General features: G+C 33.1%; 3 protein-coding genes across 4 annotated transcripts; 1 reads left to right on the forward strand and 2 right to left on the reverse strand.

Moving 5' to 3' along the window:
- The first annotated feature begins 2,074 nt into the window (after nucleotides 1–2,074).
- On the forward strand, nucleotides 2,075–8,364 carry LOC110813265 (somatic embryogenesis receptor kinase 2). The gene is made up of 11 exons (XM_022040323.2): nucleotides 2,075–2,561; nucleotides 3,488–3,620; nucleotides 3,723–3,794; nucleotides 5,137–5,280; nucleotides 5,647–5,718; nucleotides 5,811–5,882; nucleotides 5,966–6,078; nucleotides 6,435–6,566; nucleotides 6,643–6,984; nucleotides 7,150–7,544; nucleotides 7,752–8,364. The coding sequence occupies exons 1-11, from the start codon at nucleotides 2,468–2,470 to the stop codon at nucleotides 8,064–8,066; spliced, it is 1,884 nt and encodes a 627-aa protein (XP_021896015.1). The 5' UTR covers nucleotides 2,075–2,467; the 3' UTR covers nucleotides 8,067–8,364.
- A 1,350-nt stretch (nucleotides 8,365–9,714) lies between these two features.
- LOC110813300 (Regulator of Vps4 activity in the MVB pathway protein) lies at nucleotides 9,715–12,779 on the reverse strand. 2 transcript variants are annotated; one of them, XM_022040373.2, is made up of 7 exons: nucleotides 12,620–12,779; nucleotides 12,294–12,430; nucleotides 11,668–11,800; nucleotides 11,494–11,597; nucleotides 11,206–11,377; nucleotides 10,950–11,090; nucleotides 9,715–10,873 (listed from the first exon to the last, which is right to left on the reverse strand). In XM_022040373.2, the coding sequence occupies exons 2-7, from the start codon at nucleotides 12,341–12,343 to the stop codon at nucleotides 9,872–9,874; spliced, it is 1,602 nt and encodes a 533-aa protein (XP_021896065.2). In that variant the 5' UTR covers nucleotides 12,344–12,430; nucleotides 12,620–12,779; the 3' UTR covers nucleotides 9,715–9,871. The 2 variants fall into 2 exon arrangements, with proteins under 2 accessions (XP_021896065.2, XP_088076665.1); XM_088220539.1 differs by having other exon boundaries at nucleotides 12,294–12,426; nucleotides 12,620–12,765.
- Nucleotides 12,780–14,223: 1,444 nt separating this feature from the next.
- On the reverse strand, nucleotides 14,224–15,262 carry ATPD (F-type H+-transporting ATPase subunit delta). Its single transcript, XM_022040273.2, has one exon. The coding sequence runs from the start codon at nucleotides 15,032–15,034 to the stop codon at nucleotides 14,303–14,305; it is 732 nt and encodes a 243-aa protein (XP_021895965.2). The 5' UTR covers nucleotides 15,035–15,262; the 3' UTR covers nucleotides 14,224–14,302.
- Between the last annotated feature and the right edge of the window lie 2,536 nt (nucleotides 15,263–17,798).

Consider the following 17,798-nt stretch of genomic DNA (forward strand, 5'->3'; position numbering starts at 1 on the left):
GTAAAATAAGTTCATCCGTTTGAAGTAAAAAATGAGTGGATTTAGTTTAATTACCTATTAAATAGGTAACTTATGAAATAAATTTATACATGAAGCAAGTAATATCTTTAAATTAAATAATATAATTGGTTGAAATAAATGAAATAGAAAATGAATTTATGAATATTGTTATTTTAGTATTAAAAATTAATGCTTAAATTAAATGAGTTAATTTGCTAAAATCAAATTTTATTATCAGCTTAAATTGACTAGTAAACAAGAAAACATAAGACAATATTGATTGAGTCACGCTTAACTTTTGTCAAAAAAAGAAAAAAAAAAGAAAAGAAAAAGAAAGTAGAATTTTCTTTAATTATAATTAAAAAGAATGTGTTGGAGTTGTCATTATGGAAGTCAAACAAATTAAAGGCGGCATGATTTTTATTAAGGGAATTTGCAACATCTCAAGATTATATGAAATAGTAGTATTAAATATTATTAATACTAATAATACACACTATATATATATATATATATATAAATAAAACATGCTTGAATGAGTTGATTCTGTATTTTTTAAATGTCTTCGATATAATAGTCAACAATTCAAAGCCTGATTTTGATTAGGAAAAGTAAATTGCTTAAATGACGTGGATTAAGTCCCACCAAATATTATTGATTTGGACTTTTTTCTAGGGATTAATTAGGAAAAGAAATAATTATACACATATCTACATATTCCACAATTTCATACTCGCCCGCCAATATTATATAATATATATATATATAATATATATGTACCAACTTCCCTCACCACTTCATACTTTACTATTTATAATCAATATAAATATCTTAATGAGTGCACTTATTTAATTTAGGGTTTTAACATTATTTTGTTTTATTGATTAAAAAATCATTTAATTCTGTGTCCGAAAGCTAATTGTTAGTATTGTAATTTATTTTTATTTTAAGCATTTGAATTTTTTTTTATGTAATTTTTCATCAGTTAAATATAAAAATTTTAAATACTTTTATAATATTAAATTAGAATGTAATATGAACTACGAACTTTTATACTACGTGAATATGCAAAATAATTTATCCAATATTTGAAGTTGAAACTAATATATATATATATAACTTTATTGTTTTTTATTTTTATTCAATTTATTTTCTTACACTGGTTAAAAAATAATTAATTAGTTAATTACTATGTTATTAAACAAGCAAGGATAATAATTTTGGAGTCAAAATTTAATTTATCAATTAAAGAAGAAAGTTGAATTAAATAAAAATAAAAAATAACTGAATTAATTAGCGCAAGGTAAAAAGTAGACAGGTGAAAGGATTAATTAAATTGGGTCGAAGATCCACTGGACAGCACATAGACATGATTAATAGAGGCGGGGGAAAAAAAAAGGAAAATTAATTAATTTAGACCGAATCTGACATGGCAAAAAGTGGATCCCACATCATTTTGACCGAAAACGGGGGCATTGCTAAATTGATCCCTATCCCGGTCACGTCATTTTCCACGATATAGCGCGAAGGCGTTTTGACTGCGTTCGGGCACCGGACAGGACCGTTCGGGCAGACCGCACGATCTCTCTCACTGCACGCCTAACTCAAAAATAATAAATAACAAAAATTAAAGAAAAACAAATAATAATCTCGCCCTTTACCAATTTATTGCTGCTAATATAACAGTTTTATAATTTTTAATTTCATCGTATTATTCGTCACATATATCAAATAATACAAGAAAAAGATTATTTAGATTTATTTAAAATATAGAATACCATAAAAAATTTTGCTATTTAATTGTTATCTGGTACACTTTATAATATTTAAGAGATAATAGTATGAAAAAGAATAAAAAGAGAAAAATATAATTTTCTCCCTGAAAAGATAAATTTAAAATCATTAATTATTATTTTTTAAATTAGTGACTTAGATTTTTTTAAGCGAAATAGTGATTTAGATTATAATAATTGATATATTAGGAAATTATTTAATTAAATTCAACGAGTACTTTGATAAAAATAAAAATAAAAAAAAGTTTTCTTATATTAAAAAAAGAAAGGTCCGAGTTATTAAGAGCACACACAAAGGAGAAGTAAAATTTTTTTGTTGACAAAAAGCAGCAGGGAGAGAAAAGAGAGAAGGGAGAAGAGAGAAGTGGAGTTCAAACGAGAAAATGTTTTGAGCAAAAAAAAAAAAAATCATTCCCCGAATTTTGTTCTGGTTTGTCATTTTTCTTTTTCCACTGCTGCGCGTGATATTGATTTTTTTTTTGCTTACCTCTTAGCTTCGTGTTGTTAATGAGAGAGATCAGGGGGATGCTGTGATTGAGGTGATTTTCGGGCGATAATGGTGGGATTTGGGAGCTAGGGTTTTGCTGCTGTTGGTCATGTTGATGTTGGGATGTATCTTGTTGCTTGGATCTGAGCTGATTGGAGAGAAAGAGAAGCTGACAGTGTAGTGTAGTATGTCGGAAATGGAGGCCAGAGTTGGGGCTTTTAGTTTAGCCTTGTTGATCTTCCTGCTGCATCCATTATGGCTTGGCTCTGCTAACATGGAAGGTGCGTCCCTGTGTTGTGCGGATATTTTATGTCTTTTTTTGCTTAGCTTTTTGACTTTTTTGGATTTTCATTTTTTCATTGTTCTTTTTTCGAAATTTGATAGTATGATAATTTGTTTCTGTAACTTGTACTGATTCTTAGAATGAGAAAGAGATGAGTTCTCTGGAGCTAGTTTCAGGATTTGAAGGCGATAAATGGTTATTTTTGCCGTTGTTTTGATGTTTTTGTTTTCTTTTCTGGGTTTAAATCTGGGTTGGTTTTTCTCCCGATTTCTATGCATTTTTATGTTTAGATTAAACATGATAATTTCATTGAGATGCGTATTGATCTTTTAAAGTACACAACAGAGAAAAATCTACAAAGTTGTACCCGTTATGACTTTACTTGTGATGAGCTTCTTTTTCTTTGGATTCTCTGAGAATATTTCCTTCAGACAACTGCCTTTCTTTTTGGAGTATGCCTTTATCAAATCCTGCGATTATGACTCTAGGTTTACTATGTATTTCTACTTTCCGTATGTTTTATTGACGACTGGATGATACTGTGAAGGTGGCGGAGAGTAATCACCATTTTTGGCATTTTCAACCGTTCCTTGCAAACCGTCTTTAATTTCCTGAAACCTTACTGTATTATGTCAACTGTTAAAAGCGCATGTTATCTCATGAACATTGCCGTTTCTTTAGCTAGCCATCTCACTACTCTGGAACACGTGGGATTTACATTCAGCATAACTTGCTGTAATTTTTAAAGAAAGAAAAGTCAGTTTTTTTTTTTAAAAAAAAAATTCTTTAACTCTGGATTGTTAATTGGTTTTGAAGTTAATATCCATCAGAAGATAATCATAATTTGTCATTTGCATATAGGTTGGCCCTGAGTGTGGTTTCTTAATTTTGGCCCCTGTTGTCTTTGATTGCATATTGAAACAGGTGATGCACTACATAGCCTAAGGACCAACCTCAATGATCCAAACAATGTCTTACAAAGTTGGGATCCCACTCTTGTCAATCCTTGCACATGGTTCCATGTTACATGCAACAATGATAATAGTGTCATACGAGTGTAGGTTTCTACGCCTTATATTTTTGGTTTAATTTCAGGATATACTTTTATATCTCTCCGTGCAAAGAATACCTTGACATTTTCCTTTATGTGAATTTTCAGTGATCTAGGGAATGCGGCTCTGTCTGGCCAATTGGTTCCACAGCTTGGCCTGCTTAAAAATTTGCAGTATTTGTAAGTCCTGCAGTTGGTTTCAAATAATTTATTAAATCTCTGTATGTTAAGATGGTCCTGTGTTTGTGCAATTCATCTGGTCTTTCATAAGTTCCTACTTTCTTTCTTGGTTTGATTTGGGACATTCAGCTTCTTCATGCAAAGAAAGTGATTGGCTGGTCTGAATGAGAAGAAAGCAAATGATCATAGCTATGTTGCTAGGAATTTTGGACAAATTTTAAGGATGAGTCACTATAAGATGGTTTAAAAATTACATATAAGTTTTCTTGCTATCTCATGCAAATCATGGTGAGTACAACTCAATTATATATACAAGTGGTCACTTTCATCAATTAAAGGCAAGAACAAACACCTATATAGAATCTTAGACATCACTGTTTTCAAATAAAAGTGAGAATATATTTCTGTGTACATCTAATTCAGGAAGATTGGTGTCTTTTCATTCATTTAGAGGAGGCAAATTATGAAATTTGCACACTTGAATCAGATGAAGCTGTTTTTGAGAATGGAAGTTGTGATTTTTGAACTAGAGTGATATTCATGCCACCTTCAAGTTGTCGTGATGTCAATATAGTAGATCTTTGTGAATTCTCTAAGAAAATGGAAACAAGGAGCTTCATGTACTGAGTACACTGGTTAAGGAGATGTTCCTTGGTCACTGGGAAATTTCTAGCAGATAGTAGTTGAAATTTATCAAGATACTGCTAAATAATTTATGTAGCTTCTTCAGCTCACTAGATATAATACCTCAATTAGAAAAATGTTGATTGTTGAGTTATGTATAAAAATTCAAGTCACATGTTACCAATAACTTGAGTTTAAGCTTTTGAGAGCCAGTAATTTGGGTTTGAAAGGTTGTTGGGCTAGTGGTGCGATCTTGGACCTTGTGGGCTTCTGAATTATGATCTGTAATTATGATGTATGACCTTTATGAGAGCATCAAGGATTTGAAGGGTGGAGATTGTAATATCTTAATCCCACATCAAAAAGATATATGATTATTTAGCTCTTATAAAGGCTCAAGTCACACAACTAATAATTTGAGATTAAACTCTTGAGAGCCAATAGTTATGTCGGAATGGTTGTTGGGTAGTGGTGCTCAGGCTTGGGCGATGTCATATGTTTTTAATTTTATTTTTCTAAATGTCAATTTTCCTAAGGAGATCATTTGGAAATGCATTCATTTTGGCCTCGAATATGTGAGGAAGTAACACTAAATGTGCTGTTTTTATGATACTGTGACAGTTTATTTTTAAGAAAATGTTTGATATCTTATTATTATTATCATTATATATAAAATCCTTTTTGCGCACGTTTCACCTGCATTGATATTTGGTGACAGGGAGCTCTACAGTAACAACATAAGTGGACCTATTCCAAGTGATCTTGGGAATCTGACAAGCTTGGTGAGCCTGGATCTTTACTTGAACAGTTTCAGTGGTCCCATTCCAGATTCATTGGGAAAACTCTCGAAATTACGGTTTCTGTATGTATTTCTACCCCAAACTGGGCTTATTTATTGCAAATGTACATATAGACATCATACTTTGTATCATATCGACATTTAATTCTGTAATTTCTGAATCATGGATTTTATTTCACGTTTCATTATACTCTTGATTTTAAAATTTATTAAAGGAAACGAAAATCAGTAAAAGGAGTAGGAACAATTATGTCATAAGGATTATCTAAATCCTTTGTATATGTGTATGTGTATATATGTCTTGTATATAATTGTTTTGTTTGAAATGATTGTTTGCAGTATGGCATCAAAAAGTTTGCTTGAGAGCAATGTCTCTTGATTGGTTCAGTTGTTAACATCTCTTGTTGTTGCAATTTTGTGTAAGGATAGTCGGCTTAACAACAACAGTCTGACAGGTCCAATTCCCATGTCATTGACTAATATCTCATCCCTTCAAGTACTGTGAGTACTAAGTTGATTTTTTTCCTTTGTTTCAAAAACTGTTCTATCTTTGAGGAATTGTTTTGACTTGAATGTCATATTGGGCAATGCAGGGATCTATCAAACAACCATCTCTCTGGAGTAGTTCCTGATAATGGCTCCTTTTCACTGTTCACCCCCATTAGGTTATTCCGAGGCTATCCGGTTTATATTTTGTTTACTGACTGGTTTGGAACATGAAGAATAAATGTTTTATTCCCATCTGCAGTTTTGCCAACAACTTGGATCTATGTGGTCCGGTTACTGGACGCCCCTGCCCAGGATCTCCACCATTTTCTCCTCCTCCACCATTTGTTCCCCCACCTCCAATTTCTTCCCCAGGTAATCGGACTGCTATTATATTGAATTTTGTAGCAACACATCAATAGCTATAAATATTTTATATTTTCTTTTACTAGAATTTTTATACAGTATATTTAATTATTTACTCCCAGTAGCATATCGCATTATGCAAGAGCAGTACTCTTTTTTCTTTAGTGATGATCTTGTATCAGTTCCAAAAGTGTATCTGATTGAGTTCTGAATCTGTCTAGATATGAATTACTATCTTGGGTTCGCATTGTATTGTTAGCTCTTGTCTGATTAGTTAAACCTCTGTTTTAAAGGGTAGTGTCATGGTGTTTTTGGTGGAGAAGATGGTGTAATTGGTCTTTTACTTCTACGATGTCAACTTTCAGGTGGGAATAGTGCCACTGGTGCAATTGCTGGAGGAGTTGCTGCTGGTGCTGCCTTGCTGTTTGCTGCCCCTGCCATAGCTTTCGCATGGTGGCGTAGGAGGAAACCTCAAGAATTCTTTTTTGATGTACCTGGTTAGTGCTGTAACTTCAAAATTAGGAATCAAAGCTTGTGTCAAACTTACTTATCACTTTTTTTATGACTGTGCAGCTGAAGAGGATCCAGAAGTCCATCTGGGGCAGCTTAAGAGGTTTTCATTGCGGGAATTACAAGTCGCAACAGACAGTTTTAGCAACAAAAACATTTTGGGTAGAGGAGGATTTGGTAAGGTTTACAAAGGTCGTCTAGCTGATGGTACACTAGTAGCTGTAAAAAGACTGAAAGAAGAGCGTACTCCTGGTGGGGAGCTGCAGTTTCAGACAGAAGTAGAAATGATAAGCATGGCTGTCCATCGAAATCTTCTCCGATTACGTGGATTTTGTATGACACCAACTGAGAGATTGCTTGTTTATCCATATATGGCTAATGGCAGTGTTGCATCATGTTTAAGAGGTGACTCTCACTCCTTGCTTCTTGAAGGCTTGATTGTTTCCCTGATTTCTTTGTGACTGTTTCTGCTGTTCTATTTCTTCCAGTTTCTGTTCTGTTTATACTGGAATATTTAATAATTTTTTCCATCTTTAGCCACCCACTCATATTTTATTGTTGCATTCTTAGAACGTCCTCCATCACAACCTCCACTTGATTGGCCAACGAGAAAGCGGATTGCTTTAGGATCTGCTAGAGGTCTTTCTTACTTGCATGATCACTGTGATCCAAAGATCATTCACCGGGACGTGAAAGCTGCAAACATTTTGTTGGATGAGGAATTTGAGGCTGTTGTTGGGGACTTTGGCTTGGCTAAACTTATGGACTACAAAGATACTCATGTTACTACTGCTGTGCGTGGTACAATTGGGCATATAGCTCCCGAGTATCTCTCAACTGGCAAATCCTCAGAGAAAACAGATGTTTTTGGGTATGGAATCATGCTTCTTGAGCTAATCACTGGGCAGAGGGCATTTGATCTTGCACGGCTTGCAAATGACGATGATGTCATGTTACTTGATTGGGTAGGCTTGCTCTCTTCCTTTGATGTATAAGATGTTTGATGATTTTGACTTCAATGTCCTAGGCAGTTTCATTTCATGAGCTTGCACTTAACACTTAAAACTCGACATTTGACATGACTAATAAGAAAAACCTAAGATATAGTACACGATGGTTATTATAACCATGAGCTATCGTCCAGCATCTGATTCAGCCGAACATATTTTCAGGTGAAAGGGCTTCTGAAGGAGAAAAAGTTAGAAATGCTAGTTGATCCTGACCTCCAGAAAAACTACGTAGATGCTGAGGTGGAGCAACTAATCCAGGTTGCACTGCTATGCACACAAGGCTCCCCAATGGATCGTCCAAAGATGTCAGAAGTGGTCAGAATGCTTGAAGGTGATGGGTTGGCCGAGCGATGGGACGAGTGGCAAAAGGTGGAGGTTCTTCGTCAGGAGGTGGAACTTGCTCCTCATCCTAATTCTGATTGGATTGTTGACTCAACAGAAAATCTACATGCAGTTGAGTTATCTGGTCCAAGGTGACCTAGCACAGCTACAGTAAAAAGAGAAGAAAGGTTTACTATTTTTTTTTTCTCATCTTAATTTTCCTCCCTTTTTCTTTTAAATTAAATGACCACTCATTTTGTCTCCTGTAAGCTTAGCTTGCATTGTATTCATTACATTTGTGCATATGAGTCTCGATGTTGAGGTGCAATTTGTATCTTCTGCTGCAGTTAGACTGAGCCAGCCATGAAGTTTTTTGATATATGTGACTGCGGCAGCTCAATTAATTGTTAATTGTATTTTTATGTTGAAAAAGTTTGATCCCAATTTCTAATCAGTCTTTGACATGGCAAGGGCAGATGGTTCCCCTCCCCTAGGTCTCCTCTAGATCTTTTGACCAGCAATGGTCTGTGTTTACTTATCTCAAAAAGATAAAAAGGTCTGTGTTTACATTTGTGTACGCCCAGTTTGGTGAAAGCATAACCTATGGTCCGCATGAAATTTCGTTGAAAGTGTACCGTGAATCTGATCCTCAAAAGTTACAGATCTATTGCGGGACGGGAAAAGTTAGTAGCTTGTGTAAGGTGGGAATATGTAATGACCCTCTTTCCTCATGTAACGGAAACAAAAAAAAAAAAAAAAAAAAAAAAGAGTAACATAGTAGCAAATGAACTTAGGTTCTACCTTTGGTTGTAGAAGTTATTTGATAATTTATTTATTTTATGAAACTGTAATTTTTTATAGAATCATAAAAAAAAACAATATTTTAGGTCCAAGACAATTTTAAAATTTTAATAAAATTTGATAGAATTTGAAATTTGTTCTTTATTCCAAGACATCTTGGAACGTAGTCTAAAATCTGATTGGGGTGATTGTCATCAGTAGATTTTTAACACGTCTGACGGATTTATGTTGTCTATCCCTTTTATGTCAAGGACTTCTTTCTTCCTGGCGAATAACAAGGAATGGGATAAGGATTTCTGCGTGGTTATTTGTTTTTATGGGTGTTATCATTGGTTTACTTTGTTTATTGTGAAAAATGAAAAAAGAAATCGTATTTCTTATGCCAAATACAGTTGTTATGTTAATGATTAACTTCCATTCTTACTATTGGAAAGTAAAGCTTCAGCAAAACCTTAATAAAAATAATTAAAAGAATCATATCCAATTCTAATGTTACATTTCCCATTTCAATCATCCATTCTATATTTCTTGAAGAGGGTATTTTTGGAATACAAAAGCCAATTTACATTTTAGCCGACTTACTCCATTGCTAACTCACTTATAAGCAAGCCTCCTCGGTTTGCAAGTACGGTGGCGTAGGATTAAAAAGCTTGTTGGAGTAAAACTGCAAGAATTATTTTCATAAATGTTCTAATTTCGGGATGAACTACCTGCTTTTGACGGGAAATAAATTTAACTTCGGTAACTTACTAGTACTTTGATAACTATACAAAATCAAAGGTTTCAAGGTATATATATTTTTAACAAACAACATGCTTGTGTTTTTTAAATCAAACTGATGATTTTAAATCCATTATCAGATAAAATAATCGCAAAAATGTAAATAAAAGGCGAAAAGAAAAGCTTTTATTTTCTGGTAGCCATGCAGCGCGACTTTTATATATCATCTTCTCGATCTCACAACAATAGACATATGACCTGTCAGGTAATCTAAAAGCAGCTGTAAACGGAAAATGTTTATGCTAAATTCATCAATACCAGGCATAATATAGGCATATCATACAATCGCTACAAACCTCTCTCTTTACAAGAAATCTTGAAAAAATTAAATCCACCCACCAGCAAGATCTAAGGAATGAGATTAACAAAGTTTAAAGGAGTCAAATATAATTGGATCGCGTATTGTCTGTAAAATGATGAGAACCAGACCCAAGATTTGAATTCTGTGAAGTAAACAAATTTGGGTATGAGAAATAGGAATCATCATCCATGGAGGTTGATCTCTGTGGCTGGCGATCAGCGGGATCATGATCATGAAAATGCTCATCCAAAGTAGGAGAATCAAAACTCATTTTGAGTTTTTCAATAGAATGAATGTTGGGGGATTCTGATTCCTGACGCCCTTCATGAATTTCAGAGCAACTCAAGGATTCCAGAACATTGTTGGTATCACCAAGACAGTTCTGCTGACCAAACTGTGGCTTCTCCTTTGTCAGAGATTGTTCAGGACTACCTGTATAAAATGGATTCTCACATGTACTGTCAGAGACCTTATCATTCCTTTTCTTTGTAAGTTCAGCAATTCTGACCTGTGCAAGACTTGCGGCTGAGCGAGCTGCTGCTGCTGCACGCTCAGCAGTTTCAGCAGCAGCCTCCGCAGCAGCTATAACATCCTGCAAGTCCACATTTGCATCGCTTGTTGTCCTTGAAGGGGCAGGTGATGAACTTCCATGTCTCGCAGAAAATAATGCAGAAGCAACCGCTGGGGGTGAAGTGAATGGCACAAACTGCTTATCTTCGTCCCCACCAAGCTTATTCAGCTTTTCGTCTTTGTCAGAGACTGATCTTTCTTGGAACAAATCTTCAGGTTCCATAAGTGACTCTTGCAATTTATATTCAGAAACTCCAGAATGTTTTGATGATTCGGAATCAGTTTCTTCGGAGTGTGAAGCAGGTGACCTAGGTGCAGTCACTGCCGGTGCTGATGCAACTGGACTTGGCTTTACTAACACCTTAGGAACGTCAGGAAAATCTAGAGGGTCAAATTCTGCACCGGTATCAGGATGTTCATTGGATGCTGGTTCAGCAGAGGAGGACATTGTTTCGTGTTTCTCTTTAGGTAATGGCAATTTAGAACCACTGACAAACTGTGTCGGCCCATTCTGAAATAGAGAGAATACATTACAGAGAACAAGATGAGGGCAAAAATATTTAAAGCAGTATAAGAATATTGCCAACCAACAAATCATCATGTGCTTTGGAAAACTCAGTTTCAGTGGCAGCTGGATCCCAATCTAACTCGTGCTCTTCAGCAATTTCCTTTAGAAGCTTCAATTTTAATTCAGAGGAAGGAGCACGAATAGATAACAATTCAATTAACTGCAACAAAAAAATTAGACGAAATGAAAATGTCAAAGGAAGAGCACATGTGAAGATGTACATAAGCATTTGCTCAAACAACTAAGTTCAAACCAAAAGATTAAATTAACGAAACCTGGCGATTAACACCACAATCTGGCATGAGTTCAGCTGCAGCTGATACAAATTCCTTCCCATATTTTATGGCAAATAGCATTTGAACCTGCAGCAACTCTGGTAGATCTGCACATCTGGGTGCAGCGAAACAAATGCTCGATATTGCTTCTTTCAAGTCTAGAGGACATTCCCTGAATGAGAAGTCAAAAGTTTTAGAACGAAACATCTAAAGAAACAATTCAAAATACAGAGATATAAGGAGATTAGCTATACAAAGAAAATCTGTACAAGGAATCTAAGTCTTAACCTTTGTGTCTCAATAATTGGAAGGCGGACAGCAATAAGCTCGCAGAATAGCTCAAGGATCTCTTGAGCAGCCATCATACTTTCTTCTCTTATTATATGCTCTACCTGAAATAGAAAACTAATTGAGAACTTGTTTAAGAAATCTAAATGAAGTTCCTCCAAAACAGTGTTATACCCGAATACGAGCAGTTGCTTCTTGACCAGTCTCAAGAAGCTTAGCAATGTCGCGACGCATCTGCTTTATCTGAATCTCCCTCCTGTTTCTAAGCAACCTTATTCGCGGAATTGTCAATTTAAGTAGGGTTTTACTGCAAAACAGCAAAAAATAAAAAAATAAATTGACACTACTCTTAATCTTTGCAACTTGGATGATGAGGAAAAGAGAAAATTGTCCAACATTGACACATAAAGCAAGCAATTGGTCTTCATGTTTGAAATAGCATTTCAAACTCGATCCACCGTCAAATCTGTTTAGTTGCCGAGAAAACGAAAGAAAAGAGGAAAAGAAAAAGCCCTAAAACCTAATTGCTTTGATTCTCACAATAAAGAAACAAGTAATCTGCGATTATATCAAAACAACCCGGACAAGAGGAAAAAGTGTTTGATTCGACTACTACCATGGCGAGCTTTCTCTATTTGCTCTTTTTTTTTTTTTCTTTCCAACAGTTTCTCAGAAACTAAATAGAACCCTGAGAAAGTTCAGCATCCATCCAAATTTGCAATCTCAAAAAAGTAATTTAACAATTTAAAGAAAATAAAATCCATATAGAAAGAACAAAAGAATAAGGAGAGATCAATCACCATTTAGCTGCTTTAAAGCCTTTGTTGAAGAAGGAATCGAGGACCGACATGATCGAACAAGATCAGAAGACAAGCCAATCGCGCAACTTATACACCAAACAAATAAGGAGACTTTTGATTTTGAAGCTGTTAACTGTCTGTAAGCAGTGTATATTTATAGGGGAAGAAGATGACAATTAATCACTAGAAATTATTTACCATTTGAAAACCTGTATGATCTCAGGTTTAATCTAAAATGAGAGATTACTATGAGATAAAAAAAAATAATAATAATAAAATTACATAAAATATGAGATGAGGAAGAAGAAGAAGAGAAGAAAATTAACCTGCTACGCGGAGTAACATTCCTTTCGATGACAACACAGGGGAGGGAACGCTAAGGAGTTTGCTTATCCGTGAAGGATTTTTTCATTGGCTTCTTTTTTATTTTTAATTCAGGGGCTCGTTTGGGTTTGCGCGCAGAGAAAGATAGTCGCCCCCTTGACGGTTTTGCTGTTGAATGTGTCGGCATCAAACGGCAAAACGCGGCGTAACGTGGACTTCTCGTGTGTTTGGCGATGGGCTAGGAAGCCCAATGGATACTGGGCTTTATTAGATTTAAAGATAATCCGTATTAACAAAAAAAATAGATTGAATTATTCAATTTGTATGTAATAATTTTATATTACATATATGGTCTTTAATTAGCTCGAAACTGCCTCAGGCAATATAAGGATATGGAGGGGTGGTAGTCATTTCTAAACCAAACGATTGATTGTGTGGACAAAGCTGCAGGCCAGCGGAAGCAATAGACAACAACTCGGCAACCACTTACCATTCATTCGGGTCCCAAATTGTTTGAATGATTAGCAATTGAACATTCACTTGAAGTATTCAATTAGATTTTGACTATTTATGATTAGAATAATATCATAATTGATACTTTCGTATATATAACTAAATCCATTATACAACGATATATTTATATTCTCACATAATTTGATTAAAATATATAACTGGCTTATAATTAAAATTCATTTCCGTTCAAATTCTCTTTTTAAGTTTGTATTGTATTTCCATTTCATTTCGTGTAATCAAATATAAATTGAACTTAAACTTAGAGTTTTCTAAAATAAATTTCAAGAGAATTATAATTTTATCATTATAATTAAATTAAATAATTTTGTTACTTTTTGTTGTATGAGAGTTTTCTTTAAAAAAAAATGCTAAATTAGATATTTATTCATTATAATTATCGTAACTAAAAAAATTTATTTGTTATAAAATACTTTTTTGTCAAATTCATAATAATCCATCACTACAAAGTATAATTTAATTACCATAATTTTATCAAAATACTTATAACTTAAATCATATAACCATTGAATCAAGCATCAAGAATTTGACGAAAAATAATGAGCTTTATATAATAGTGAAATTCAAACTCAGTAATTTTTTAATAAAAATAAGAATTAAATCAGTATATTATTGGTTTTCATTACATGAGTCTTAGCATACCTTTAATGCTTATATTTTGTAGATAAAATGATAAAGGTCTTATTTTCTTCAATTTGACAAATTGATCACCGTCTATAATTTGGATCAATTAAAAATACATAAACACTCTATAATTTATATTTAAATATATTTTATTTATTAATGATTGAAAATATTTAAGACAAAATAATTTAAATTATTAGAATAAAATTTAAAAAATTCATAATTTGAATCATTAGTTTTTATTGCTATCTATTTTTAGCGTTTAAATATCTAGTACTAATTTGATAATATTATTAATTAAATATAAAAATTTATTTTTTAATTAATTTTATAATATACGTTGTTACGATTCTATCTGTATTCGTTTTAGCTTAAATTTACTTTTACCACTAAAAACTAATACACAATTCCCTGTTGCTCTCCAAAATTCCTTCCGAATTCTCCACACAAATTAAAAATTTTCAAGTTTATATGTAATAATGTATTTGACAAACATCAAGAATTTACCAATTGAATTACAAAATCCAAACTCACACAGCCAATTGAATGTCACCCAAATCTAGCTGAGCAGCAATCTCCTCCAGCTGCTTCTTCACGCTCATGTCAATCAACTTGGACCCGGAAGCGCCGAACCGAATGGTGAACCCAGCCACCAAGCTCGGGTCAATCAGGGTCTTGATCCTCACATTCTTTACTCCCGTCAACTTCTGCACCTGCTTCGCGATTTGCGCCAGGTGCTGCGACTCCAGCGGCACCACCGAGCTCACCACCGCCAGCTCCGTGTCCGTCAACTTGTTGTACACCATCTCGAACTCCTTCACGATTTCCTTAATGATGTCTATTCTCTTCGCGTCCACCAGGATGTTCAGGAAGTTGGCGGTGTGGGGCTGGAGGGCCGAAGATTTGGAAATTTCATCGAGCACCTGTCGCTTCTTCTCGACATCCACGGTCGGATTCGAGAAAAATTCTAGAACCTGGGGGTCAGAGAAGATTTTATCAATCTTATCAACGTCGGCGCTGGTCGATTCCATGGTGTTGTTAGATTTCGCCACTTCGGCTAATGCGGCGGCATAGCTTCCGGCGGCGGTGGCAGACATCTTGGCGCCTCCGTGAGAGCGGAGTTGGTGGGAGGAGAGGCGGAGGGAGGGGATGGTGGAGGAGAAGGAGAGGTTGATAGAGACGTTCCTCGGCATCCGTGCCGAAGTGGAGGAGGGTGGAAGCTTGGACTGGAGTGAGATTGGGGTTTGTTGGAGGGCCGCCATTGTTGTTGATTGAAGCTTGACAGAAAGAGACGGAGAGGGGAATGATCAATTGGGGGTGTGTAGAGTTTTTGTTGAAGTCTTTCAATTATGATTGGAGGATTTGGAGATGAAATTGGGATGGACGGCTGAGATTTTGGGGGAGAATAACGAACGGTGGAAAGAGAGTGAATTTTATCTTGTGTATAGGGAGAAGCGTAGCCACTTATCTGGAGGACGATAAGGTGTTGAAACGTGGATGCATTGGAAGAGAGGGCAATTTGTGAATCTATCAAGATCACTAAATCTATTAAGCTCTTCCAAAGGGCAAAGGAAATTTAGAAAAAAAGAAAAAGGAAGGAAGCAAAGAAGAACATTAAATTCTTATTACTAACATACCATTAAATTCTTATGCAAATATTGATTTATAAGTCAGTCTAAATTTTTAATTTATTTAGGTAATATTGCAATGATTTTTTTTATTTAAAAAAACCTTTTCATTTCAACATAAATAACTTATTTTTGAAGTGAGTGAGAAGGATGTAATGGTCACTACAAATACAATAATTTAGTGATTAAGATATTTGTGGTTATGAATTCAAACTTCATTAAGAACATATACATTTCTATTTCATAAGTGTATTATGGATTAACAGTAATTTACTTATAATACTTGATTTAATAATATCAAAAATTTATTTTATCAATATATTGGTGGAGTTGTAATAATCAAATTTGATTTAGTCTCTGTGAGTAATGATGTATTCGAGTAAAATAAATATTTCGTGACAGTTAGATTTCTCTTAATTGAGATAACCATAATATAGTACAAATTCAACTGAACTTTTTTTTTTCCTATAGAAAAAGAAAAGTTGTAATGGTATGTTTTTTAACAGATTAGAGAATAACTTAATCTCAATTAGTTTGAAATAATTTACAGCTAAATAAGAAAAAAATAATATTTTTTTTTTCTGTTATGCTCTTTAATGTAATTGTTGGACATTATTATAATAATTTATAATAATTTTATATTATAAATATCTAATATTAACTCGAATGTGATATAAATACAAATAGAGGTTCGATAAACGTTAAATATTATATTCTTTTGATATTTTTTGAAATTTTATCTAGTGGTTTAGCGGTTAAGATAAAAAGTTATGGTTCTTGTGCTTTACTTGAATATTACAAATTTAAATCTCACTAAAAATATATAACTCGCCACTTTGTAGATGTATTATAAAGTAGTAGTGATTGATTTGTAATGTTTAATTTAACGAGATCAATAACTTAATTTATTAATATATTGGTGAGATTGTAGTAACTAAATTGACATTAGTCTTAACAAATCATGGCATATTCAAGTGAAAAGAATATTCCGTGATAGTTAATTTTTCTTAATTAGGGTAGTCACAATGGGGTAAAACTTCAAGTTAACATTTTTATATATAAAAAAAAAAATCAAGGTTGTAATGGTATGTTTTTGAAAAGATCATGAAATAACTTAATCTCAATTAGTTTAAAAATACATTTACTACTGAATGAAAAAAAAACATATCATTCATTTATTTTTATTTTTTTTTGTTTTATGCTCTTAGTATAATTGTTGTAAATTATGGTAACAATTTTATATTTTTACACGCATTTAATACTAACTTGAATTCTGCATAAATTCAAGTAGAGGTTAGCCAAATATTAAATATTATAATATTTTGATATTTTATGAAGTTTTATTTTTTATTGAATAACTTCATGTTTTTAAATGATCTTTAAATTTTAAATAAAAGAGACTGATAATATTATTATTACTACCTATGTTATATTTAGATATACGATATACCTATTACAAATTTTAGATAAATGCTTATGTTTTTATTTTGCTTTAAGAAAAAAAAAATAGAACATTTTGTATTATTGTTGTTATTATTGTTCTATATTGTTTTTGTTACCTTGGCTAGTGACATATTTATAACAACTCTTCCCTAAAGTCCATTAGTTTATGAATTCATCATTTTGCACTATGTGGAAACAATGAAAAGAAGTTAATGAAAAAAAGAAGCATAAGAACAAGATAAGGAGAGAACTATGGAGTTATTGCACCATTTATCGTTGAGTAATATAATCAAGTTACTTAAAGGAAGATGTTTGAGAATAAGTAAAATGAGTTTACCAAACTTATCAAATTGAATAACCAAAATATGGACAATGAACTTAAGGAATAGAGGAAGTTGGTATAGCCATCCATCAATTATATTGTTGCTCACTTAAATGATTGTATGAGCAACATTCATGCTAAGGAGGAGATGTATGATGCTAAGGGCCACTATAAGAGACAATATCTTTTTAAAACTTAAAAGGTAAACTTTTAAACACAACTTGGCAAGAGAGTTAAAAATAATATTTAAGATTGACTAAAGTATGGTGTTCATTGGATGGATTCGGAGAAAAAAGTTTCGTTTTAATTTCAATATAAATAGAAGAGGATCAATTTTTTTTTTCAATATTTGAGTTTTTTTAATCTTTTTAATATCTTAAACTTTTATCTTTTTCTTTTATAATTTGATCTATTGTGGTTGGGTCTATATCAAACCAAAACAAACTAAATTTTTGATCATCTTATTCATGGATTTAATCGAATTATTAGACCAAACAGTCCAATCCATTATGGATGAAAATGTGAACAAATTTAGGTATCAATTTCTTTTTATGTTTTTTTTTTTTTATGATCTATTTAACATTTATTTATCACAATAATTTTATGTTATTCCATAAGAAGAGTTTTGTTAAC

The sequence above is a fragment of the Carica papaya genome, chromosome 1 (assembly GCF_054855325.1).
Source record: "Carica papaya isolate Zhongbai chromosome 1, ASM5485532v1, whole genome shotgun sequence".
Classification (NCBI taxonomy): domain Eukaryota; kingdom Viridiplantae; phylum Streptophyta; class Magnoliopsida; order Brassicales; family Caricaceae; genus Carica; species Carica papaya.